General features: G+C 49.1%; 1 protein-coding gene across 4 annotated transcripts in view; it reads left to right on the forward strand.

Annotated features, from left to right (window-relative positions):
- Positions 1-23,539, forward strand: part of STRIP2 (striatin interacting protein 2) — a 107,247-nt gene that overhangs the window by 67,011 nt on the left and 16,697 nt on the right. For 2 of the 4 annotated variants that reach the window (XM_032780933.2, XM_075063568.1), the window contains one exon: positions 1,669-3,795. The exons of 1 other annotated variant lie outside the window; for it this stretch is intronic. In XM_032780933.2, coding sequence (XP_032636824.1) covers positions 1,669-1,919 — 251 coding nt within the window. In that variant the 3' untranslated portion in view covers positions 1,920-3,795. Of the gene's footprint in view, positions 1-369; positions 496-1,668; positions 3,796-23,539 lie in introns of those variants that run through there. One more of the 4 variants, XR_012655461.1, reaches the window with a different exon arrangement.

Here is a 23,539-nt window from a genome sequence, read left to right on the forward strand (position 1 = left end):
TTCTCTGCCCCACATTTTGCCCCTCTCTCGCCCCATGGTTTACTCTGACATAAGAATCTAATGGAAAATGGCATTTTGCCTGAATCCCCAAGGCCCCCCAGGAAAGGAGATTTAAGCAACAACATAATGTGATACTTAACATGGCTCAGTACTCAGGAGGCATCACATCTTGATCTGGTCAGACTGTCAGACTACTTTTGTAAATGTCCAGGCTTTCAGAGACAAGCTCTGGACTTGTTTTCCCCTAGGAGAGTTTATTTTTATCCTATGTATGCCTGGGTTGCCACTGAGCTCACTAAATCAAACCTTTCCCCCCTTAAACTAGTGAATTCACTGTATCTTTCTAATGTGAGTTACTGTTTCATCTAGAAATGAATTCCAGAGGGACTGAATGACACTACTGAATGATATTACATGGCTGAAATATGATTATTGCATCCAGCCAGTAATTCCCCAATGCCTATACTTGCTTCCCATTACCAGCCCTGATTTTCAGTAAGTTATAAATTTGCCATATTTTCCATGCTTCGTCTCTGCCTCGGGTCAAAGGTTTTCTTTGGCAATTTTCAGCAAAAATGGTGGGATCCTGTGGGAAAATATGTGCTCGTGTGATTAAAAGTGTATCCTAATGCATACAGACAGGGGAAGAATTACAGTTGTATAGATAACCTTAATTCTGGTATTGCCTAATTTTTTAATGTTTTGTAACTGTAGCATTATGTTAACATAGGAGATTTGTGTATGAAATATATATACATATACCTCTACTCCAATGTAACGTGACCCAATGTAACACGGGTTCGCATACAATGCGGTAAAGCTCTGAGACACTGCTCTGAGCAGCGCGTTAAGGGGGCGGGGCCACGCCAAAGCCGAGGGGTTGGATAACGGGCAGAGGGTCTTGGGAGCAGTCAGGAGCTCCCCTTGCAGGGTTAGGGGGCAATTTTGGGGGCCCTGCAGTCCGAGTGGCCCACCCGGCTCCAGCTGTGTCGCTCGGGGGAAGGGGCTTGGGGAAAGGGATCCCCCCCGCACTCACCGGCAGCGGTGGAAGTGGAGCAGTCCGGCCCCAGCCTGCTCCACTTCGCCAACTCCCAGTCGCGTCGCTCTGCTTCCCGTCACAGGTGAGTACGGGACCTTCCCCCAACCTCCCCGCACTCGCTGGCGGCGGGAAGTGGAACACTGCAGCTGGGAGGTGGCGGAGTGGAGCGGGCCGGGGCCACGTTGCTCCACTTCCCGCCGCTGCCGGTGAGTGCCTGTCAGGGGTCGGCGGGTGTGGATAGTGGGTCGGAGCAGTCAGGGGACAAGGAGCAGGGGGGCTGGGTAGGGGGTGGGGTCCTGGGTGATTAGGGACTGGGGTCTCTGGAGGGGGGAAGTCAGGGAACAAGGAACGGTGGGGCCAGAGCAAGTTTGATATCACGTGGTCTCACCTATAACGCGGTGAGATTTTTTTTGTCTCCCGAGGACCGCATTGTATCAGGGTAGAGGTGTAGTATGAAATGGTTTGGAGTAAGCTCTTGCAGCAACTGTTGTGAATCTGACCCTCATGGGCATATGAATGGGTGATGAGGTCACAATCCTTTACTTCTGTTAAAACCTCATCCCATGTCAGAAAAAATGAATTGATTTTCTCATGCTCTTGTGGTGGCGGGTGTTTCTTATCAAATGCAGATATTGATGCCAGACCATGGGATTTCCAAGCAGAAGAATGCACGCTAAGAGCCAACATTGAAGCCTTTAATAGCCGGAGATATGATAAATCTCAGGACTCAGAGTTTGCACCGGTGGACAATTGCTTGCAGAGTGTTCTGGGGCAACGGCTGGAGCTCCCTGAAGATTTCCATTACTCCTATGAACTCTGGCTAGAAAGAGAGGTGTTTTCTCAGCCAATCCGCTGGGAAGAGTTGCTACATTATCAGTGACAATGACAGGATTACCTGAACCAAATACAATCTCAGCAAGGCTCTGAGGTGCTACTTCCTGGGGAAGGGAGAGGTCTCTCTCTGACTAGGGGTTCTGAAGTCTGGCAAAACATCTCCCTTACAAGAATTGAATTTTTATAACTATTCAGACACCCTAAAGTGTGGTGTCCCCCTCTTTTAGAGACCTTCCCTTTCCTCCAATCTTTTAGAGACCATCTAATGTAAACAGACCTGCACGTAGAGGTTGAGGGCCAAATTCTGATGTTACACTGGTGACAATCTAGAAAAACTCGACTGACATCAGTGGAGTTTACTCCAGGTTTACACCAATATAATGGAAACCAGAATCTGGTTCTGAGTATCTTAACTTCTTTCTTAGCGTTGTTCATGTATGATAAGCTTGCTACGTTTCTATACTGTGAAAGGTCTTTGCCTTGCCTGACTTCCCTGCCCTGTGCCAGGTATACAGAACACGTTTCACTTATTCAGCTTGGAACGTCGCCTGAGAGATGATTAGACATCCCATATTTGACCATCTCAGCAGAGGCTACAGACTGAATAAGCCAATGGAAACGGAACTACCAGTGCTGCTGCTTGCGTTGTGTAACCTAGGACTTTGGTTTCCAGAGCTGGCAGTCTTGCATCTTTCACTACACCTGTGAATCCAGCACTTTCCTCCCTCATTACATTCATTTAACTTTGTATTGAACAGTGAGGTGTCTATGATATACAAGCCTAGCCGGAAAGGAGTTAGACAGGCTGCGATCTGCTCTACTTAATATTTCGATGAGCCTGGACTTATTTGACTAGACGTTACCAACCTAAACTGCTAAAGGTGCCGTGTAAGAGATTCTCTTTCTCATCTGCTGTAGGTGCCCAGTTAATTTACAATGATTTTTTTTTTCTCCTTCTAGAACCATGCAGAGAAGAGAGGGCAGCAGGGCCATTTTTATGAAGTGCAATTACTGTAACCTGTTAGATTTCTGCTTAGGTCTTTCCGTTGCTCTGTAATATGTCTAGCCCTGTAAGTGATAGTAAAGGCAGTGTCTTGCTGAAAGGGACCCTTCTGACTTTTTGAGACACAGGAATTTGTTTGGTGTTGGGAGGCTATTCTTTGTGCTCTGTCCTAAAACGGTGTGTGAGTGTGGGCAAGGGAATAGCATTTCTGTGCTGAGGGAAGAGAATAGTGAACTGTATAGCCTATAGCTTTGTAGTGGTGCGTGAGAATTTAGGTGTGAGACTTCTACAACTTGGAAAGTTTAGGGCTTAGTATAATGTTCAGGTATAGTCTCCCTTTGCATGGGTATAACAACCGAGAGTCGCTTACGTGTCAGGATAAAATCATTTGTCCAGTATATTAAGGTCAGTGGCTAAACCACTGAATGAGATTTGGCTCTTGGCATGGTGTATGCACTGTGAAAACCCATGACAGTCAGTAGGAGATCTTGCGAGAGAGAGAGATATAAAAGCAGGATGGGTTTTTGAAAGCAACATTGAAGGTCTAGTGGCAGTGCCTACATGCTGTGAGTTTTCCCATCAGCATTGGCAGCCAAGGCCTCAGAACAATCTTGGGTTTTACCTTTTTTGTTTGTTCTTCCTGAACACAGGAATTCAGCTTTTGTAGAAGCAGCACGTGTTAGTATATTGCAGGCAAAACTTCATCATTTAGACTGTAGTTGTGCTAGCCACATCTCAAGGGCACATGTGATAAGGCCACAAGTATTTGTTATGCCAGCATCGGCGTTCATTACAACGGAACGAGGCTGAGAACAGTTCTTAATGTGGTTTGCATGATAAGGCATTTTTCAAAGAAATGGCAATAGTAAATCTGTTCACTTCTTAAACACATGTGAAAAATAAAGCAGAGTGACTTCTCCGGTGTGCGCATTTCCTCAAATTAAGGTGCCGGAAGAAAAGTTGCTAATGTTCTTTGTAAAAATTCCAGGCTTGTTCAGTTGTCCCCTCAGTTACCTGAACTCTGATCTCTCTGCTTCAGATCTCCCAACGCTGCACAGGCCTTATGCTACACCATGAGATGGTGGATGTTTTATTCTGATGTGTCTGTGGAGACCAAAACAAACAAAAGAGTTGAAAAACAATAGAATTATTTAATGTAGGTGGCCCTCCAGTGTCTGTGCCTTGAAAATAAGAATTGTCCCAACATTAAATAATAAGATGGTGGCATATTGTTAACTGGAAATTTGCTATGGATCCAGTGGCCAGGATGCTAGCCTGGGCCTCTGGTTGAACCTGGGTCTGCCTGGACTTCCCGTGTAACCTTGACCTTTCTCTGTTCTTCAGTCACTAATTTGTAAAAAAGTGGGATAATGGTATTTCTTCTTCGAGTGGTTGTTCATGTCCATTCAAAGTAGGTGTGTGTGCGCACCGCGTGCACATCAGCTGGAAGATTTTTTCCCCTAGCAGCATCTGTAGGCTCGGCCCTGGCGTGGCGCCGCTACAGCGCCCTATAAAAGGGCCCGCCGACCCTCCACCCCCTCAGTTCCTTTTTACCACCAGTGATGGCGAGCTGGAACTTCGCTTGCTGATAGCAAGTTTAGCAGTGTCCCGTCCTCGTGTATATACTCCATGTATATAGTTAGTCTATCTAGATCAGTTGTACATAGTTCTTAGCTGTTGGGGGGTCCCCCGCTACCTTCTCATTGCCCCTCTGGGGCATGCCCGGATCTCCCAGATATAAACTCTGCAAGGACTGCAGAAAGTTCATGCCGAAGAGTGACCCGCACTCTGCTTGTCTGCGGTGCCTCGGGGAGAGCCACCGAAAGGACCGGTGCACTATTTGCAGGAGCTTCCGTCCCAGAACTCTTAAGGACAGAGCACAAAGTTCTTCTGATGGAGGCTGCCTTGCGGCCACCTTCACACCCAGAGCTGGCCGACGCGGTGCCGAGCACGTCATCATCTGTGCAGAGCACCCCGGCACCGGCATCAGAACTTAGGGCCTAGCCCAAATCCTCCAAAACCCAGCAGAAGTCGGCCTCAGTGCGGCACCGCTCACCCTCCCCGATGCCCGCTAAGAAGAAGAGGCCGGTGAGGGAGTGATTACCCCGCCAGGACCTGCACAGGCTGACGCCGTCCACTGGTACAAGTGGACAGGCTGGGCTACACCCTCGGCTGCTCTGTCGACTGCCGCACCAGAGAGAGGGCGGTCGAGTCCGGAGCGACCAACATCCCCGGACCTTAGCGGAGACGTGCATCCCCCTCGACGCCGGAGGCATTCAAGGCGGCCTCAGACTTGCTGAGAGTCCCGGTATCGACTTCCCCACATCATGACAGGGAGTTGCCAACCGTAGCCCGTCCCCCAGTACAGTCAAGGGGCAAGCCGGCCATGATGTCGCCTCCCTCTCTGCCCCGCCCCACCCAGGTGGCACCGGACCAAAGAGACAGCTCCCCGGTGACGACGGGTGCCACTCCCCCCAGTTCCTCTTATTCAGAGACTTCAGACTCAGAGGCGGACCCCTACCGCTCCAGCCAGTCGCGGAGCAGGAGGTCGACTTTGGGGGTAAGCCACCAGTGGTACCCACCACAGTGGCAGCAGCAATGGCAACCACCCTCTCAGTGGCCGTTTTGGACCCCCTGGGCCTACTACCAGTTGGTGGGCCAGGCGTTTGGCCCTCGCTCCAGGTCGGCCTTGATCTCCTCGGCATCAATGGCCCTTGCGCAGTTACCTCCTCCACCGGCACCTCGCCGGGCAGGGGTGTGCCGCATCTAAGTTCAGCACCCTCTAGCCAGCCATCGGCACCGGCAACGACCACGGTGCCGTCTCAGCAGGTGCCACCAGATACACCAAGCCGTTCATTGGTGACCCCGATACCAGTGCCCCGCAACCTCAGTACTGTGTGTCGCCGGACCCCGAAGGGCTGGAAGCGCCGGAGGACAGGCCGATTGAAGTGACTTCCTTCTCTTCTTCCCCGGATGAAGTGATCGCAGGCACGGCCATAGCACCAGCCCTGGAAGACACTAGGATCCTTCAGCAACTGCTCAGGCGAGTGGCTCAGAGCCTCGCAATCCAGACTGAGGAAATTGAGGTGGACGTAGATCCAGTAGTGGACATCCTGGCTCCCTCAGGACCATCCAAGGTGACCCTACCATTGATCAAGACCATAGAGGACACATCTCGCACCTTATGGCAAACGCCAGCGTCATTGGCCCCTACTGCCAAGAAAACAGAGAGGCGTTATTTTGTACCCTCTAAGGGGCACAAACATTTGTACACCCACCCTTCCCCACACTCCCTGGTGGTAGACGCGGCCAACTAAAGGGAGCGTCAGGGGTTTCAAGGGTCGACGCCAAAGAACAGGGAGGCCAAAAGGCTCGACCCCTTTGGTAGAAAGGTGTAGTTCACGGCAGGCCTTCAACTACGAATAGCCAACTAACAGGCTGTCGTAAGCCGATATGGTCATAACACGTGTTCGGCCATGTCGAAGTTTACCGAGCTCCTTCCCCAGGACTCAAGGGCGGAGTTTTCAGCCTTGGTGGAAGAGGGAAAGCTGATCTCCCGAGACTCCCTTCAGGCTGCCCTGGATGCAGCGGACTCGGCCTCACGCTCCATGGCAACAGGCCTGGTCATGAGGCAGGGAGCCTGGCTCCAGATCTCGGGCCTTCCCTATGAGGTCCATCAGACTATCCAGGACCTCCCCTTCGAAGGACAGATGCCGTTTTCAGACAAAACGGACAAGCGTCTGTATAGCCTAAAGGACTCGAGAGCTACGCTTCGCTCACTGGGCCTGCATACCCCGGCAACCCAACGTAGGCAGTTTAGGCAGCAAGCTGCCCCGCGCCCTTACCAGCCTTAGAATCGTCCAGAGGTTGGGCGCAGACAGGGCAGGAACGGTAGGAGGCGCCACCAACGCCACCCCTCCGGCCAGGCATCCGGCCAACCGAGACCGACATCGAGGCCTAGGCCCCCTATTTGATGGTACGGTCGAGGACAGCCTACTGATCAGGACTCCGGATCCTTCTATCTCTACCTTTGGGTCACGTCTGTCCCCCTGCTACCATGCCTGGTCATGAATCACGTCGGACAGTTGGCTGCTTTGCACGGTAGAGAGGGGATATTCTATCCCAGGGGTCGGCAACCTATGGCACGCGTGCCAAAGACAGCACGCGAGCCAATTTTTAATGGCACGCTAGAGCCTGCCAGAACTCCAGCATGCGACTAAAAATCCTGCCCAACCCAGCGTGCTGTCCTCTGCCCTCCACTTCCCCCGTGGGGGCAGGGAGCAGAAGCATAGCTGGGCGCACGGGGTGGGCAAATGGCCCCATTCTCCCAGCACGGCAAGCCGCAGGGTCTGCGTTCCCGGGCCGGAACACGGGGCCAAGCGCAGCAAGCTGCCGGGCCCTCCCCCGCCTTCTCCCCTCCCGTGGAGCCCTGCTGCCATGCGCAGCGCTCTGCGGTTAGGGCTGCACGCTCCCGCGGGGCAGCGTTTGGCTCCGCAAGGAGGCAGACACGCTCCCTGCTCAATCGGAGCCTCATGGTAAGGGGCCCAGGGCTGGGGGGATTGGATAAGGGGTGGGGGCAGTTGGGGACAGGGAGCAGGGTGGATGGGATCCCGGGGGGGTGGTTAGAGGCGGGGGGGTTGGCTGGGGCATGGGAGTCCCAGGGTTTGTGAGGGGGCAGGGGGTGAATAGGGGTCAGGGCAGTCAGGGGACTGGGAGCAAGGAGGGTCCTGGGGGGAGGTTAGGTCTCTGGAGGGAGTGGTCAGGGGACAAGGAGCCGGGGGGGTTGTATCAGTTGAGAGTTCTGGGGGTCCTGTCAGGAGGCAGAGGTGTGGAAAGGGGTTGGGGCAGGCAGGGAATGGGGTGGGGTTGGATGGGTCGGGAGTTCTGGGGGTCCTGTCAGGAGATAGGGAGTGGTTGGATAGGCATGGGAGTTCCGGGGGTCTGGCTGGGCATTGGGGTGTGGATGAGGGTCGGGGCAGTCAGGGGACAGGTAGGAGGTAGAGTCCAGTCTGGGGACAAGGAACAGGGTGGCTTAGATAGGGAGTGGGGTCCTGGGGGACAATTGGGGGCAGGGGTCCCAGGAGGGGGTACTCAGGGGACAAGGAACAGCGAAGTTGAGAGTTTTTAGGGGGGCAGTCACCCAGCACTCTCCCCTGAGCCCTGATCCCCGATCCCCGACCTCATCCACCCCCCACAATTTCACCTCTGCCTGAGCCCTGCACCTCCCCAGCCCGCCCTGAGCCCATGTACCCTCCCTTCATACATACCCAGCCCTCTAACTTTTGACCTCTTATCCCCCCCACTCCGCAACCCTCAGCAACCGACTCTGGCACCCCACCCGTACCCAGCGCCCCCGTCTCCCTGACACCTACACCCCTGACTCCAGCCCTCTGCCCCCAGCCCTCTGGGTCCTGGCCGCCACGCACAGCCACTGCGGTCTATGGGGTTTCGGCTGACGGACACTTTGCCAGCCGGGCGTCCCAGCCGCATGGCCCCGCTCAGCCCGCTGCCGGCCTAGGTGAACAGAACCCCAGACCAGCACGGGCTGAGCGGGCCGGCAGTGTAAGATCAACATTTTAATTTCATTTTAAATTAAGCTTCTTAAACATTTTGAAAACCCTGTTTATTTTACAATACAACAGTAGTTTAGTTATATAATATATAGACTTATAGAGAGAGACCTTCTAAAAAACGTTAAAAATGTATTACCGGCACGCGAAACCTTAAATGGGAGTGAATAAATGAAGACTCGGCACACCGCTTCTGAAAGGTTGCTGACCCCTGTTCTATCCAGTTCTCCTCCCTCCCACCCCAACAGCCCCCCTCTCTGTCCCTCTTCAGGGACCCCTCTCACAAGCAATGTCTAATTCAGGAAGTGTGGTCCCTCCTCACAGCAGGGGTGGTGGAGGAAGTTCCTCAGGAGCTCAGGGGCAGAGGCTTCTATTGCCAGTATTTTCTAATACCGAACGCAAAAGGGGGCCTCAGACCCATCCTGGCCTTGTGGCGGCTGAACAAGTTTGTGAAAAAGCTCAAGTTCCGCATGGTCTCCCTGTCTTCAATCATTCCCTCCTTGGATCCAGGAGATTGGTATGCCGGCCTCGACTTAAAGGACGCATATTTCCACATTGCCATAATCCCCCGACACCGTTGATACCTCAGGTTTGTCATGGCCGACGCCCATCTGCAGTTCACAGTGCTCTTGTTTGGCCTATTAGCGGCACCAAGGGTCTTCACGGAGTGCATGGCAGTTGTGGTGGCCTTTCTGCGCAGGCGGGGTATCCAGGTATTCCTCTACTTGGACGATTGGCTTATAAAGGGCCGCACCAAGGAGCAGGTGGAAGCTCAGGTGCTTTTCATCAGGCGGACCTTCCTCGAGCTCGGCCTCCTCTTGAATGAGGCCAAGTCCACCCAAAGGATAAATTTATAGGGGCGGTTCTGGACTCGACCCAGGCCAGAGCATATCTTCCAGAGTCCAGGTTCCGATCAATGCGCACTTGGGGGATCTCAGGACACAGGGCTTGTGGTCTCAGGAGGACCTCAAGTTACATATCAACATCAGGGGGCTGAGAGCTGTACGCCTGGCTTGTCTTACCTTCCAATCCCACCTGGCCAGCAGGTGTGTCTCAGTTCTCACGGACAACACATCAGCGGTGTTCTATATCAACAGAAAGGGGGGTGCACGCTCCTCTCCCCTGTGCAGGGAAGCCCTCACGCTGTGGGACTTTGCGTTCAGAATGCTACTCACCTGACGACATTCTACCTCCCGGGGGAACAGAACGGCCTGGTGGACACCCTCAGCCGCTCTTTCTGGGGTCATGAGTGATCCTTTCGTCGGGACGTAGTGCGCTCAATCTTCTGGCTCTGGTGTTGTCCCCAGTTAGGCCTGCTTGATTCAAAGGAAAACGGGAAGTGTTGGCGGTTCTGCTCCCTCTGGGGCCACAGTCCGGGGTCTCTGTCGGACGCCTTCCTCCTGTCCTGGAGGGAAGGGCTGCTCTACGCCTTTCCTCCGATTCCCTTGATACACAGGGTAATTTTGCAGATCCTCAGATCACACCCATGTAATCCTGATAGCACCAGCGTGGCCGCGCCAACATTGGTACACGTCGCTCCTGCACATGTCCACCCGGGCACCCTTGACGCTGCCCCTGCTGCCGAACCTGATCACGCAGGACCAGGGCTGCCTCCGCCACCTGAACTTGCAATCACTCCACTTCACAGCCTGGATGCTCCATGGTTGAACCCGATGGAGATGCAGTGTTCCCAACAGGTCAGAAAAGTGCTGCTCGGTAGTAGAAAACCTTCAACCAGGCCCACCTACCTAGCCAAATGGAAACACTTCTCCATCTGGTCTGGTCAGCGACGGCAGGAGCCGTTGCGGGCCCCGATTCCTGTTATCTTAGACTGTTTGCTCCACCTGAGACAGCTGGGCCTTTCCCTCTCCTCAGTTCGAGTTCACTTAGCGGCCATCTTGGCTTTCCACCTGGGAGAGAGGGGCACCTCGGTGTTCGCAAACCCGCTAGTTGGTCGTTTCCTCAAGGGCATGGACAGACTGTTTCCGCATGTCCGTCAGCCAGCTCCTACCTGGGACCTCAGCCTGGTCCTCTCTGCCCTCACGGGGCCTCCCTTTGAGCCCCTGGCTTCATGCTCTCTGCTGTACCTGTCATACAAGGTCGCTTTCCTCGTAGCGATCACCTCGGCCAGGAGGGTATCGGAGCTCAGGGCGCTGACATCCAAACCCCCATACGCTGCCTTCTATAAGGACAAGGCCCAACTTAGACCTCACCCGGCTTTCCTCCCCAAGGTCGTCTCCCAATTCCACATGGGATGAGATATCTTCCTACTGGTGTTTTATCCAAAGCCACACTCTTCCGGTAGGGAGCGGAGGCTGCATTCCCTGGACGTCCGCAGGGCCCTAGCTTTTTACATTGAACGGACAAAGCTGTTTAGATGGTCAACCCAGCTCTTCATCGCGGTGGCGGATAGAATGAAGGGACTCCCAGTCTCCTCCCAGCGGATCTCTTCGTGGATCGCGGCCTGCATACAGGAATGCTATCATATAGCCAAAACCCCTATTCCTCCGGTTATGGCCCTCTCCACTAGGGCACAGGCCTCCTCCGTGGCGTTCCTGGCTCAGGTCCCGACTCAGGAGATTTGTAGAGCTGCCACGTGGTCCTCCATCCACATGTTCACGTCGCACTATGCCATCACGCACCAGGCTAGGGATGATGCCACCTTCGGTCGTGCAGTACTCCAGTTGGCAGTGACCTCTGACCCCACCACCTAAGGTTAGGCTTGTGAGTCACCTATTTTGTATGGACATGAACAACCACTCGAAGAAGAAAAAACGGTTACCCACATTTTAGTAACTGTTGTTCTTTGAAATGTGTTGTTCATGTCCATTCCAACCCCCACCCTCCTGCCCCTCTGTCGGAGTGCCGGCAAGAAGGAACTGAGGGGGTGGAGGGTCGGCGGGTCCCTTTATAGGGCACCATAGCGGCGCCACTCCAGGGCCAGGGCTGACCCTATAGACGCTGCTAGGGGGAAATCTTCTAGCTGGCATGTACGTGGCGCACACACACCTACTTTGAGATGTGTTGTTCATGTCCATTCAAAGAACAACAGTTACTAAAAGGTGAGTAACTGTTTTTTCTCTACCTCCCTGGGGTGTTATGAAGATAAATAAACTAAAGATGGAAGTGCTCAGGTACCATGGTAATAAGGGCCATGTAAGTACCTCAGGTGAGTGGGAGTAGAAGTGAAATGTAAGTGCAGCGACATGACTGAAAGCGTCCTGTAGTTTGAACTTAATCCACCCTCCACTGTTTCTGTGCCTTCGGCCTATAAGTACTCACTGACTTGTTTGGTAGCTCTTTTTATAGAGACAGTGTTTCCCCCAGTCAGCAGAAAGGAAAACATGCACATTAAAAGTGCCACACCTTGTCTTCAGCCTCCGATAGGAAGGCACAAACCCATAGTTAGTGCTATTTATGGTTATGGCTGGAAGGCTTCTAATCACTCAGACTTCCCTTCATTCTGACCCCCCCCCGGGGGTGGGGGAGTGATTGTCAAAAGGTCAGTGATAAATCCTTTCCATAAATTTAAAATAACAAGCATTGATGCGTAGCTAATTCTGATCACAAGCCTGTGGACAATCTCTCTTTGCTGGGTTACTGAGAACTCATTTCTGACTGTGGCAGGAGATGTGCCCCTGAAAGTGAGGTTTGTTGGATATGATTTTTACACATGGGCAGGAAGGAAACATGAATTATTTGTGTATCCATTTCAGTCTCTCATTTCTGAGGTTAGCTGTTGTATCATATTTGTTTTGCAGATTCCAAGCAACTTTCTTCTCTCAGATTTTGTTTTGAAGTACGTGTTGAGAGGAAGAGAGGAGACTTTGTTTGAAGTACCAGTTAGGCTTTCGGTGCTGTAGTACACAGCTCAGCAACAACAAAGAATGCACATAACCAGGCACAATGCAAGCTCTCTCTCACCCACATTAGGCATCGTGGAACGATGAATTGAGATACTTTTTAATGTGCAGTGGTGCTCTTAAAAGCCCAGGTATTAATTGTACTTGGAAAAATCTAAATTGCTGGTACCTCCTTACCTGAATATTGCTTTCAGTTTTGGTTCCTGACTCTTAGATGGTGAATGAAAGGCCCATCGCCTCCCCACTGCAGAGCTGTGCTGCCAGCCACTTGGCATCTTCTCCCAGAGTCCCCACTAGCTGTGGGACAGTTTGATCCCTTGGGAGCAATTAAAGCAAAGAACCCAGGCATTGCAAAGGAACTTCTTATACTCTTTAACAGCACAGGAAGCATGTCCCTTTTAAAAGCAGCCTCTGGCACCTTTTCTGTTTTTGTTTTTCTGTTGATGATTTTCCACTCTTTCCCCATGGGCTGCTGGGAAGAGGAGAGGCATTAAAAGTCAATGATTCTGCTGGTAGAAGCTCCCATTGTTCTACCAGGGTGGAACTATTGCATGGCGATGGGCCTGTGTTGTTGCAGTTTCCCAAATGTAATCTGCCCTTTGAGTGTTACGTTTCTGCTACACATTCTAATCAAATCCACAGTGGAGGTTACAGTAATAAATGCTATTCATAAAAGCAAAGCATTCACAAACTGACACTGTATATTCCCCAGATTGTCACATTCTCTACTTAAGACTTGCCCTAAGGGATCAGTAAGGGTGACAGCTGGGGAGATTTCTCAGGGATAGTGGGAGCACCAACTGGGGCTAGCTGACAGCTGGAGCCTCTCCTCGCAGTGGCCTAACTCGCCCCGCGGGAAGGGGCTCCTGCTCTCAGCCCCAGGTGGCTGCGGTTCCTGCTGTCAGCCCTGGAGTGGACTGACAGTGGGAGCTCCAGTGGACTGGAGCTGGATGGCAGCAGGAGCCTGCCAGCAATTTGTAATTAAAATTAATCCTGAATCATGTTTAGGGTCCTAACAAATTCACGCTCCATTTTGGTCAATTTCACAGTCATGAGATTTCAAAAATTGTAAATTTCATGATTTCAGCTACTTAAATCTGAAATTTCAATGTTGTAATGGTAGAGATCCTGACCCAAAAAGGAGTTGGGTGGGATGTGACTGGTTCCCCTTGGGGTGCTACCTGAAACTGGGGTACCACTGAGCGCCCTGACCCACCAATCTAGGCTCCCTTTACAATGTACTTCTGCGACCAGCCTGCTAAACCCTTTCCCAGACTCCAGCCTGTGCTTTTACCAGCACACATACTAGTAGGGACACGCTCAGCTCCGGTTACAAATAGATGCTCTAATCAGCTCCACATAGGGAGGCTACAGCTAAGAAACTGCCCAGCAACTCAGGTGCAGACACCACTCTGGGGTATAAACCCAAAACTATACTGTCTTGTGCTGCACAGAGAACTGTACAGCAAAAGCTCATGAAATTCACCCCCCTTACTCAATATGGAGAGAAAATAACACCTTTCTGCCCAGAATTATGATTTACACATAAACTGTTTTTAGATAAAGCAAAAAAAAAAAGTCTATTAGCTACAAAAGATAGATTTTAAGTGATTATGAGGTATAGCAAACCGATCAAAGCAGATTACCTAGCAGATAAACAAAACACGCAACCTAAGTTTAATATACTACAGGGATTGGCACCCTTTGGCACATGGCTTGCAAGGATAAGCACCCTGGCAGGCCGGGCCAGTTTGTTTACCTGCCGCATCCGCAGGTTCGGCTGATCACGACTCCCACTGCCGATCCCTGATATACTACATAGATTGGATATAAATAGCAAATTCTCACCCTAAATGATGAAGCAAGCCATGAAGTCCCTAGCCTCTGCTGGCCAGAAACTGGGAATGGATGACAGGGAATGGATCACTTGATGATTACCTGTTCTGTTCATTTTCTCTAGGGCACCTGGCATTGGCCACTGTTATAAGACAGGATACTGGGCTAAATGGACCTTTGGTCTGACCCAATATGGCCGTTCTTATGTTCTTAAGCAGGCAGCAGGGTTTTAAGAGACAAGCTGCACTAACAGCTGGGAATCCCTAGGTGTTTCATTCACAGGTTAAAAGCCCCTATAGCCTGGGTCCGGCACTCCCCCCGCCCCCCCCTTTCAGTCTTGTTCTTAGGTGTTTTCGAGAATATCTTTGGGGGGAGTCATAGACACGTTGATGATGTATATTCCGCCTTAAGGATAGCTTTGATATGGTGGGACACCCTGTATCTCAAAGCTGGTCTCCACATCAGTCAGTGGAAACAATACTGGTACCCAATCTGAGGTCCAGGACCAGGTTGAACCTGGTAGTGTTAGCAGCTTGAGGCAGAGGCTGTTTGTCGCAACATTTGTTGGCAATGAATATAATGTGATAAATGTAAAGTAATGCACATCGGGAAATAAACCCAACTATACATCAACAAATGATGGGGCTAATTTGCTTACAACGACTCAGGAAAAATCTGGGAATCATCGTGGGATAGTTGTCGCTGAAAACCTCACGCAGTGGTGCAAAGGAGGTCAAAAAAGCAAAGGTGTCAGGCAATCATTGAAAAGGAATATGAGAATAAGATGGAGAATCTTATGCCCTTGTCTAATATCAATGGTACGGTCATTATCTTGAATACTGTGTACCAGAATGGTCCATCTCAAAAAAGATATACTTGGCCACTTAGAAAAGCTTCAGAGCAAGGGCAACTAAAATGATAGTGGTTGGCGAATGGGTACCATATGAGGGAAGATATTAAGAGACTAGACTTTTCATCTTGGAAAAGAGGACTGGGGGGGGGGGTATGATAAGAGGTATATAAATCATGGTTGCTGTGGAGAAAGTAGATCAAGGAAAAGTATTTACGTCTTCCCCTATAAGAACTAGGGCCCCAAATGAAATTAATGGGCAAGCAGTGTGTTAAACACAAATCAAAGAGAAGTTCTTCACACAGCGCACAGGTCAACTTGTGGAACTTCTGGGCCTTAGGAGGTTGTGAGGCTAGACTAATAACACAGCGTTTAATAAGAGAACTGGATAAATTCATGGAGGTAAAGTTCATTAATGGCTATTGCCAGGTGGGATAAGGAATGGTGTCCCTAGCCCCTGTTGTGTCAGAGGAGTGGAGGGATGGCGAGAGAGAATCACTTTCATTGCCTGTTAAGTTCACTCCCTCTGGGCACCTGGCATTGGGCCACTGTTGAAGACAGGACACTGGCTAGATGGACCTTTGGTCTGACCCAGTACAGCCATTCTTATGTATGTCTTATGATTGGAAATGCTTCAGCCTATTTGTGGAAGGTCATATCTAGCAAAATGTCTCGCCAGCCCCACAATCATTACCGTGATGGGCTGCTATTGCCTGTGTTCTTCCTGACAAGTTGACTCAAGACCGCACTCAAAAGTTCATCTGCAGGTGGCTCAGCCTTTCCATAAAATCAACTCTTCACCTCCTGACTGTTATCCCAACCTCACCAAGATAATGGGAATCATTCTACAACACACTTGATAGGAGAGCCCTCGCCTCTCCTGGACAGGAACAAAGGCTTTTAGGAAATCTCCCAGCTTTTTTCCCTTCCATTATGGATAAGTTCTAAAGATGCAACAATATCAACCAGAGACTTTCTAAATGGGTCTCGATGCTATCAAACACTGTTATCAGACTTGCAATTTAGTACTCACCTCAATCCGTACACACTCATGAGATCAGTTTTCTCCTCGCCCCTTCTTCAAGGATGCCCCGTCCTGGAAATCTACAGAGCAGCTACTTGAGCATCTGCGCATACCTTTGCAAACACTGTCATCATGGGGGACTTTGCTGCCGTGCTAGATTCAGCTCTGTAGTATTATCGTCCATAGTAGCTTGACTCCAAAGCCCCAACCTCATAAGAATGGCCATACTGGATCAGACCAAAGGTCCATCTGGCCCAGGTTTTCTGTCTTCTGACATTGGCTGCATTCCAGGTACTTCAAGGGAATGGACAGAACAGGTTCAATCAAGTAGATCCTCCATTCCCAGCTTCTGACAAGCAGAGATTAGGGACACCATCTCTGCCCATCCCAGCTAATTGCCATTGATAGACCTATCCTCCATGAACTAGCTAGTTCTCTTTTGAATCATGTTATAGTCTTTGGCCACAATTCTCTGACTAGGCATTACACAGGTTGACTGTGCATTGTGTGAAAAAAGTACCTCATTTTGTTTGTTTTAAACCTGCTGCCTATTAATTTCATTTGGTTTACCCTTAGTTCTTGCATTATGAGAAGGAGTAAATAACACTTCCTTATTTACTTTCTCTACACCACTCATGATTTTATAGACCTCCATCGTATCCCCCCTTAGTCATCTCTTGTCCAAGCTGAAAGGTTCCAGTTTTATTAATTTCTCCTCAAATGGAATCTGTTCCATTCCCCTAATCATTTTTGTTGCCCTTTTTCTGTACCTTTTCCAGTACCAATATGTCTGTTTTGAGATGGGGCAACCAGATCTGCACACAGTATTCAAGGTGTGAGCATACCATGGATTTATAGAGAGGCAATATGATATTTTTTGACGACTTATCTATCCCTTTTGTAATGATTCCCAAATTCTGTTAGCTTTTTCAACTGCCACTGCACATTGAGTGGATGTTTTCAGAGAACTATCCACGATGACTCCAAGATCTTTCTTGAGTGGTAACCGCCAATTTAGACTCCCTCATTTAATGTATGGTTGGGATCGTGTTTTCCAATGTGCATTACTTTGCATTTATCAACACTGAATTTCACCTGCCATTTTGTTGCCCAGTCACCCAGTTTTGTGAGGTCCCTTTGTAACACTTTGCAGTCTGCTTTGACTTTAATGATCTTGAGTAGTTTTGTGTCATCTGCAAATTTTGCCATCTCCATTGTTTACTCTTTTTTCCAGATCTTTTATGAATATGTTGAACAGTACTGGGCCCAGTACAGATCCCTGAGGGACACCACCAGGTACCTCTCTCCATTCTGAGAGCTGACCATTTATTCCTATCCTTTGTTTCTCATCTTTTAACCGAGAACTGATCCATGAGCAGACCTTCCTTCTTATCCCATGAGAGCTTACTTTGCTTAAGAGTCTTTGGTGAGGGGATCTTGTCAATGGCTTTCTGTAAATCTAAGTACACTATATCCACTGGATCACCCTTGTCCATGTGCTTGTTGATCCCCTCAAAGAATTCTAGTAGATTGGTGAGGCATGATTTCCCTTTTGGGGATTCTGCTCAGGAGTCATCTACAGTGGAGCCCACATAGGGACACTACTCGAAGAAGAAGAGGAAGTTACTCACCTTGTGCAGTAACAATGGTTCTTCAAGATGTGTCCCCCTATGAGTGGTCCATGACCTGCCCTCATCCTCTCTACTTTGGAGCTCTTATCGTGAACTCTGCGGTAGAGAAGGAACTAAGGAGGGTTTGCTTGTACAGCGCTGGCTAGCCTCATGACAGAGGACAAGGGGGAGACAGCACATGTGCGGGCCCAACAGACACTGCTACCAGAGTTCTCCAATGAACAGCACAGGGTCACAAACACACCTACAGTGGATAGGGGGACACATCTTGAAGAATTATAGTTACTGCACAGGTGAGTAACTTCCTCTTCTGTTTCTCTAAATGCAAACAGCGGGTCTGCTTCTCCAGCCAGTTCTGTGCTCCCAGAAGCAGTCTCCTTGCTCCCTCTCAGGGCTCTTCTCTTCTCTTCACTTCTCTTCCTTTCCTGCTCTTCCAAGATCAGATACACAAAGCTGTAAACAATCAATCCCCTCCCTCCTGGGTTTGCAACTAGTCCCAGAAAAACCTCTCAGCCCACATGGCTAAGGCTGCGTCTACACTAGAAACTTCAAAGCGCTGCCGCGGGAGCAGTCCCGTGGCAGCACTTTGAAGGGTGAGTGTGGTCACGCGTGAGCGCTGGGCGAGAGCACTCCCAGCACTCCTGGTAATCCACCTCCACAAGGGGAATAGCTCCAAGTGCTAGGAGTGCAGCTCCCAGCGCACAAAGCCTGTCCACACTAGCACTTTAAAGTGCTTAAACTTGCTGTGCTTGGGGAGGGGGAGATGATTAGTCTCTGATTAACCTTGTCATATAGCCCATTACACTGGGCAGTGGCTTCCTATTGTTTCCAGCTATCACTGTATAAAGAGGCATTTAATCACTCCTTCCACATGAACCAGAATGAAATGGGGCTATCATACCAATCGGTTTTAATCAGATCTGTGACTGGGAGGAGCCATTAACACCTTTTCAGAATAACAGTATAAACTCAGGAAAGGGACCTGGGTGTCACTATGGTGCTCGATGATGATGGCCCAATGTGAAGTTGCAATGAACAACGCAAACCAGATGTTAGGATGCATAAGGAAAGGGATAGAGAACAATATAGAAAATATACCATTATACAATGCAATGGTACAGCCTTTTCTAGAATACTGTGTGCAGTCGTGGTCATTCTATCTCCAAGGGTGTTTAGAGATGAGCAATGAAAATTATTAGCAGCAGGGAAAAACTTGCCTATGAAGAAGATTGAAAAGATTGGGATTTTTTCCATTTGAAAATTGATGAATAAGAGGGCACGTGTTAGAAGTCTACAGTAATGAATGACAGAGAAAGTAGATTGGGAGCTTATGTTTTCTCTGTCTCAGCATAAAAATAAGGGGATATTCAGTTAATTTAAAAGATGGCAAATTCAAAACCAATAAAAGGAAATATTTGTTCAGACAACACACCGTTAAATTGTGGAACTCATTGTCAAAGTATTTCATTGAGGCCAAACCTCATAAACATTCAAAAAGGGATTGGACATTTATGGGTAAGAATATCCAGAATTGTTATAGTTAATGCTAATATAAATCTTGGAAGGGAAATTAAACCTCATGCCTCAGTGTTTAAATTAATCTCTAATAGAGATAGAAGGAGACCTAATGTGGGGGAAAGATTATCCTACATCTGCATAAAGAAGCAAGGTGTCTTGCACCTTCCTTAAAAATATCTGGTGCTTTATGAAGACTGATTGTTTGACTAGATGGACCAGGAGTCTGTTCTAGTGTGGCAATTCTTATGTTCCTATTTTAGGTTTAGTTTATACAAAAAATATTAATGGGATTTTTTTAAAATTTCAGTTAAATAATTGGTTGTACTGCACTATGCAAATTTAAAGCACTGTAAAAATGCTAAGTATTGAACTAGTTTTTAATATAACCATACTATCACTTTTTTTGTTTGTTTGTATGGTATTGTTTAGGTTAAATTGACCAGAAACCAATCTAATTTTTGTCTTTGGAGCAGAGTCAGATGCAAAATATAAACCAAGCACCAGCAGTGGTGGAAAAGTAAATTATATTGAAATGTGCATGTTAATAAACTAAGATAATAGTAACAGAGGTAAGAACTTGTACAAAAAATGGGGAGGAGGGCAAGACTGGCTCTTCCTTGGGGTTTCGGTATTTTAGGGATAATCTGTGGCTTTTTGCAAGGTTTAATCCTTCTCATCTTCCCTTTCCAGTAGGGTCAAAATCTGAACTCTCTTGTGTAACAGATTCCATTGGCTGCTGGTGCATCCTCTTTGTGTCCTTCCAGCTATGGGCAAGTCTTTCTCCCCCCTGTCAGTCAGGTAATTTGCATCAACACAGACCCTAGCTTGTTTACTAGTTTTCAAATCCTTAAGCTTTACCAATTCCAAGGCTGGACTCTGTCGTAAAGAGAGACCATCCATTTTCACTAGCATGTTAGACTCAAGGTTCTTTTGTCGTTCCATTACCAACCTCTGCTTCCACGTGGAATCAGATGTCAAGGCCACTAAGAGACTGCAAGTCATATCCAAAATATCTGGGTGTAAGCAGAGTCAGGATGAGCTCTACCCTGACATCTGGTGGTGGATTATGGGAAGTGTGGAAAGAATTTCAGGAATTGTGAAGTCTCAGAGATTTGCATGGGCACGCCCAGCATAGCCCAAGGCAACCTGGGATGGTTATTTTGACAGCTCTGGGATCCCCAATTTCTTTGTTATTGGGGCAGGATAAATAAAGTGTTGCCACCTAATTATGTGAATGAGGAACTACGAGACTGCTTTATGATAGAGATGTCTCAATATAAATTAAGTGACACTTGCTAGACAAGGGACATGGGTTCCAAAACCCAGTGAATTGAGAGAAGTTGGGGACTGGTGTGTACCTGATGGTATGGGCCCCTTTTGCATATTCTCCTCTCTCCACTGTTAAAGGGTAGAGCTAATTTTGATTCCATTAGGAGTCTATCTAGAGACTACTGAGCTGAATTCATGTGGGGCCAATGGTGCACCAGGATTCTCCTACTAAGAGATGAAATCACTGAGTGCTGTGTTAACTAGTGGGGGAGCCTGAAGACCTATCGCTAAGTGGCTGGCAGAACGGAGCAGATTGCAGCATGTTGGAGCAGCCCATGGAACAGTGAGCGGAGTGAAGCGGTTTGCAGGGATGACTGGAGGAGCGGCACAGCTGTTGTAGTGGAGCTGGTCGTGGTGAAGGCTGCAGCAGAACTCCATGGAGAGGCGGAGCATTTGGCCCTGGCCCATGTAAGGTGCCCCTTAACACCTTGTGTGGACTTCCCCCCCCCCATTTCCACCCAGGCTAGAGGGGTAAAACTCTGCAGATAAACTTTTGAATTCTGGGGTGGCACTGACCAGAGACTTTCGGGTTGTTGGACTTTGGGGTGATTGGGCTTAAGACCCTAAGGGGGAAAGGACATTGCCAAAAGTACTTGGAGGTGGGTTTTTGATTATGGTTTGTGTTATAATCCTGTTTGTGGTGTTTCTCCAATGGGATGCCACATTGTTTCCTTCCTTTATTAAAAGGATTTTGCTACACTCAGACTCCGTGCTTGCGAGAGGGGAAGTATTGCCTCCTAGAGGTGCCCATGGGGGTATGGTATGTTAAGTGTCCCAGGTCACTGGGTGGGGGCTCGAGCCGGTTATACATTGCGTTACTGAAACGGAACCCCTGGATACTGAACTCAGCCCTTCTTGCTGCCAACTCAGAGGGGCAGAAGAGTTAGTTACATAGGGATGAGAGTTTTCCTGCTCCCTCCTGCATCCTGGTAACCCAGTAACCAGTAACCTGATCTTTCCTCAGGACTGGAGTCATAGACTGCCTACTTAATGAATCACCATGGAGACATTCATGTTCCAACAACATTGTCTCTCTAATAAGCTGGTTAAGCTTATAAGGCTGTTTAAATTCCCTAACCATTTTTATTTCATTTCAAACCTTTTCAAAGCTGTCCACACTGTGTCTTTCTAGAGCAAAGTCAGTAGATGTATACACCTGTAGCGGGGTGGACCCCTGCTTCTGCCCTGAAGGGTTAAAAACAGCCCTGGGAGAGGGCTGTGGCTGGAGAAAGCAGCTTTTAGGCTGGGCTGATTGGGAGAAGGGGCTGCAGCTGGGGCCATGCCCCAAACAGACTCAGCTGGCCCTATAAAGGCAGAGATGCCAGGGGCAGACATGAGTCCCCCCCTCTGCCTGTAGCGGAAGAAGGGCCTGGCTGCAGGGAGCTAGACATAGGGTACCTGACTGGAGCAGGGCTGGGAAAAGGCAGAGGAGTTGGGGAGCTCCAGCCTGGAAAGCCTCAGGCTGCGGCCTAGCACAAGGTCAACAGGTACTGGGGGTTGCAAAGGGCAGCCAGGGGTAGGCAAAGGCAGGAGGTCCAAACCCACCCTTGCCAGTGATGAGTAGGCTGATACTGCAGTCTGTCCCAGGGCGTGGGGACTAGATAACGACTGGCAGTAGCCATTTACTGAGATGAGGTGGGGATATAGGTTGGGGGTTTCCTGGGGAGGGGACACCCTGAGAGAAAGGAGTTACTGCCAGGGGGCAGCACCCTATGTGAAGGGGCACCGGGTCCAGGGAGAGAGACTGGGGTCAGAGAACAGGTGGATCACCGGACTGCAGAGGGTGCTCCAGAGCTGGGACGAGCTAACTCCCAGGAGTCACCAGCAGGAGGCGGCGCAGGGGTGAGTCCGCTCGTCTACAACACCTCAGAAAGACTCTGGCAGTTAGGAATTGGAACAAGTCTCCCAAACAAACTGTTGCTTTCTCTATATACAGTGATTCATCCTAAATTAACTCAATCAAATCACTTCCGCATCCATCAGTTGCAGCAAGCTGCTTGCAAAAACTACCATGAAGATTTTCCTTTTCAGGAATCTTTCTAAGCAACAACCCATTTTTCACAGAAATTTTGCCCTTACCTTTTTCACCTGGGGCTTCCCCTAAAGGAACATTTTTCTGAGCAACAACAGACTCTTTCTGGGTTTCACTTGAAATCCAGAATCACCTGTGACCCATCAGGAGGATTTTCACAAAACCGCCTTTCAGGTAAACAGTTAGACTTCATAGTCACAAGATTAGAAGTATTCTCTTCCTTGTTACAAGTTTTCACATGGTCAGTGGGTATCATAGTCAAATCACCTTCATGCTTTCCTTGTGCCCTGGCTGTGATATCACCCTGATCAGACAAGGTTGTCACATCTTTTCCCAGCAACACACAAGCAACAGGCAAAATAGAAGCACCAGAATCACTTGGTCTCTGGGAGCAATTTATGACATTAACTGGATGCAACCTAGTTACAATAACAGAGAATCCTGTGGTACCTTATAGACTAACAGACGTTTTGGAGCGTGAGCTTTCATGGGTGAATACCCACTTCGTCAGATGCAGGTAGTGGAAATTTCCAGGGGTAGGTATATATATGCTAGCAAGCAAGCTAGAGATAGCGGGGTTTGTTCATCAGGAGGTGGTGGCCCTGTTCTAGAGCGAGCAGGTGTGTAAACCAAGGGGAGAAACTAGTTTCATGTAATGGACAGCCATTTCAAATGTCTTTGTTTAGTCCAAGCTGATGGTCTGTCATTTCGATGACTAGAAGCTCAGCCAGTTCTTTTCTCTTGGAGTCTGGGTCATTGAAGTTTTTTGCTGTCGTGATGGCCATCCTTTAAGGTCTGCTTCTAGTAGTGTGGGCCAGGGAGGTTGAAGATGTCTCTCCTACAGGTTTTTGTGTATATTGCCATTCCTGAATTATCTGATGTGTGTACCATTTATCCTTTTCCGTAGTGACTGTCAGTTTGCCCGATGTACATAGCAGAGGGCAATTGCTGCATTATGATGGCGATATTACAAACTTGGTGGAACGTGCAGGTGAATGAACCAGGATGGG

Source organism: Chelonoidis abingdonii, chromosome 1 (assembly GCF_003597395.2).
Source record: "Chelonoidis abingdonii isolate Lonesome George chromosome 1, CheloAbing_2.0, whole genome shotgun sequence".
NCBI lineage: Eukaryota > Metazoa > Chordata > Testudines > Testudinidae > Chelonoidis > Chelonoidis abingdonii.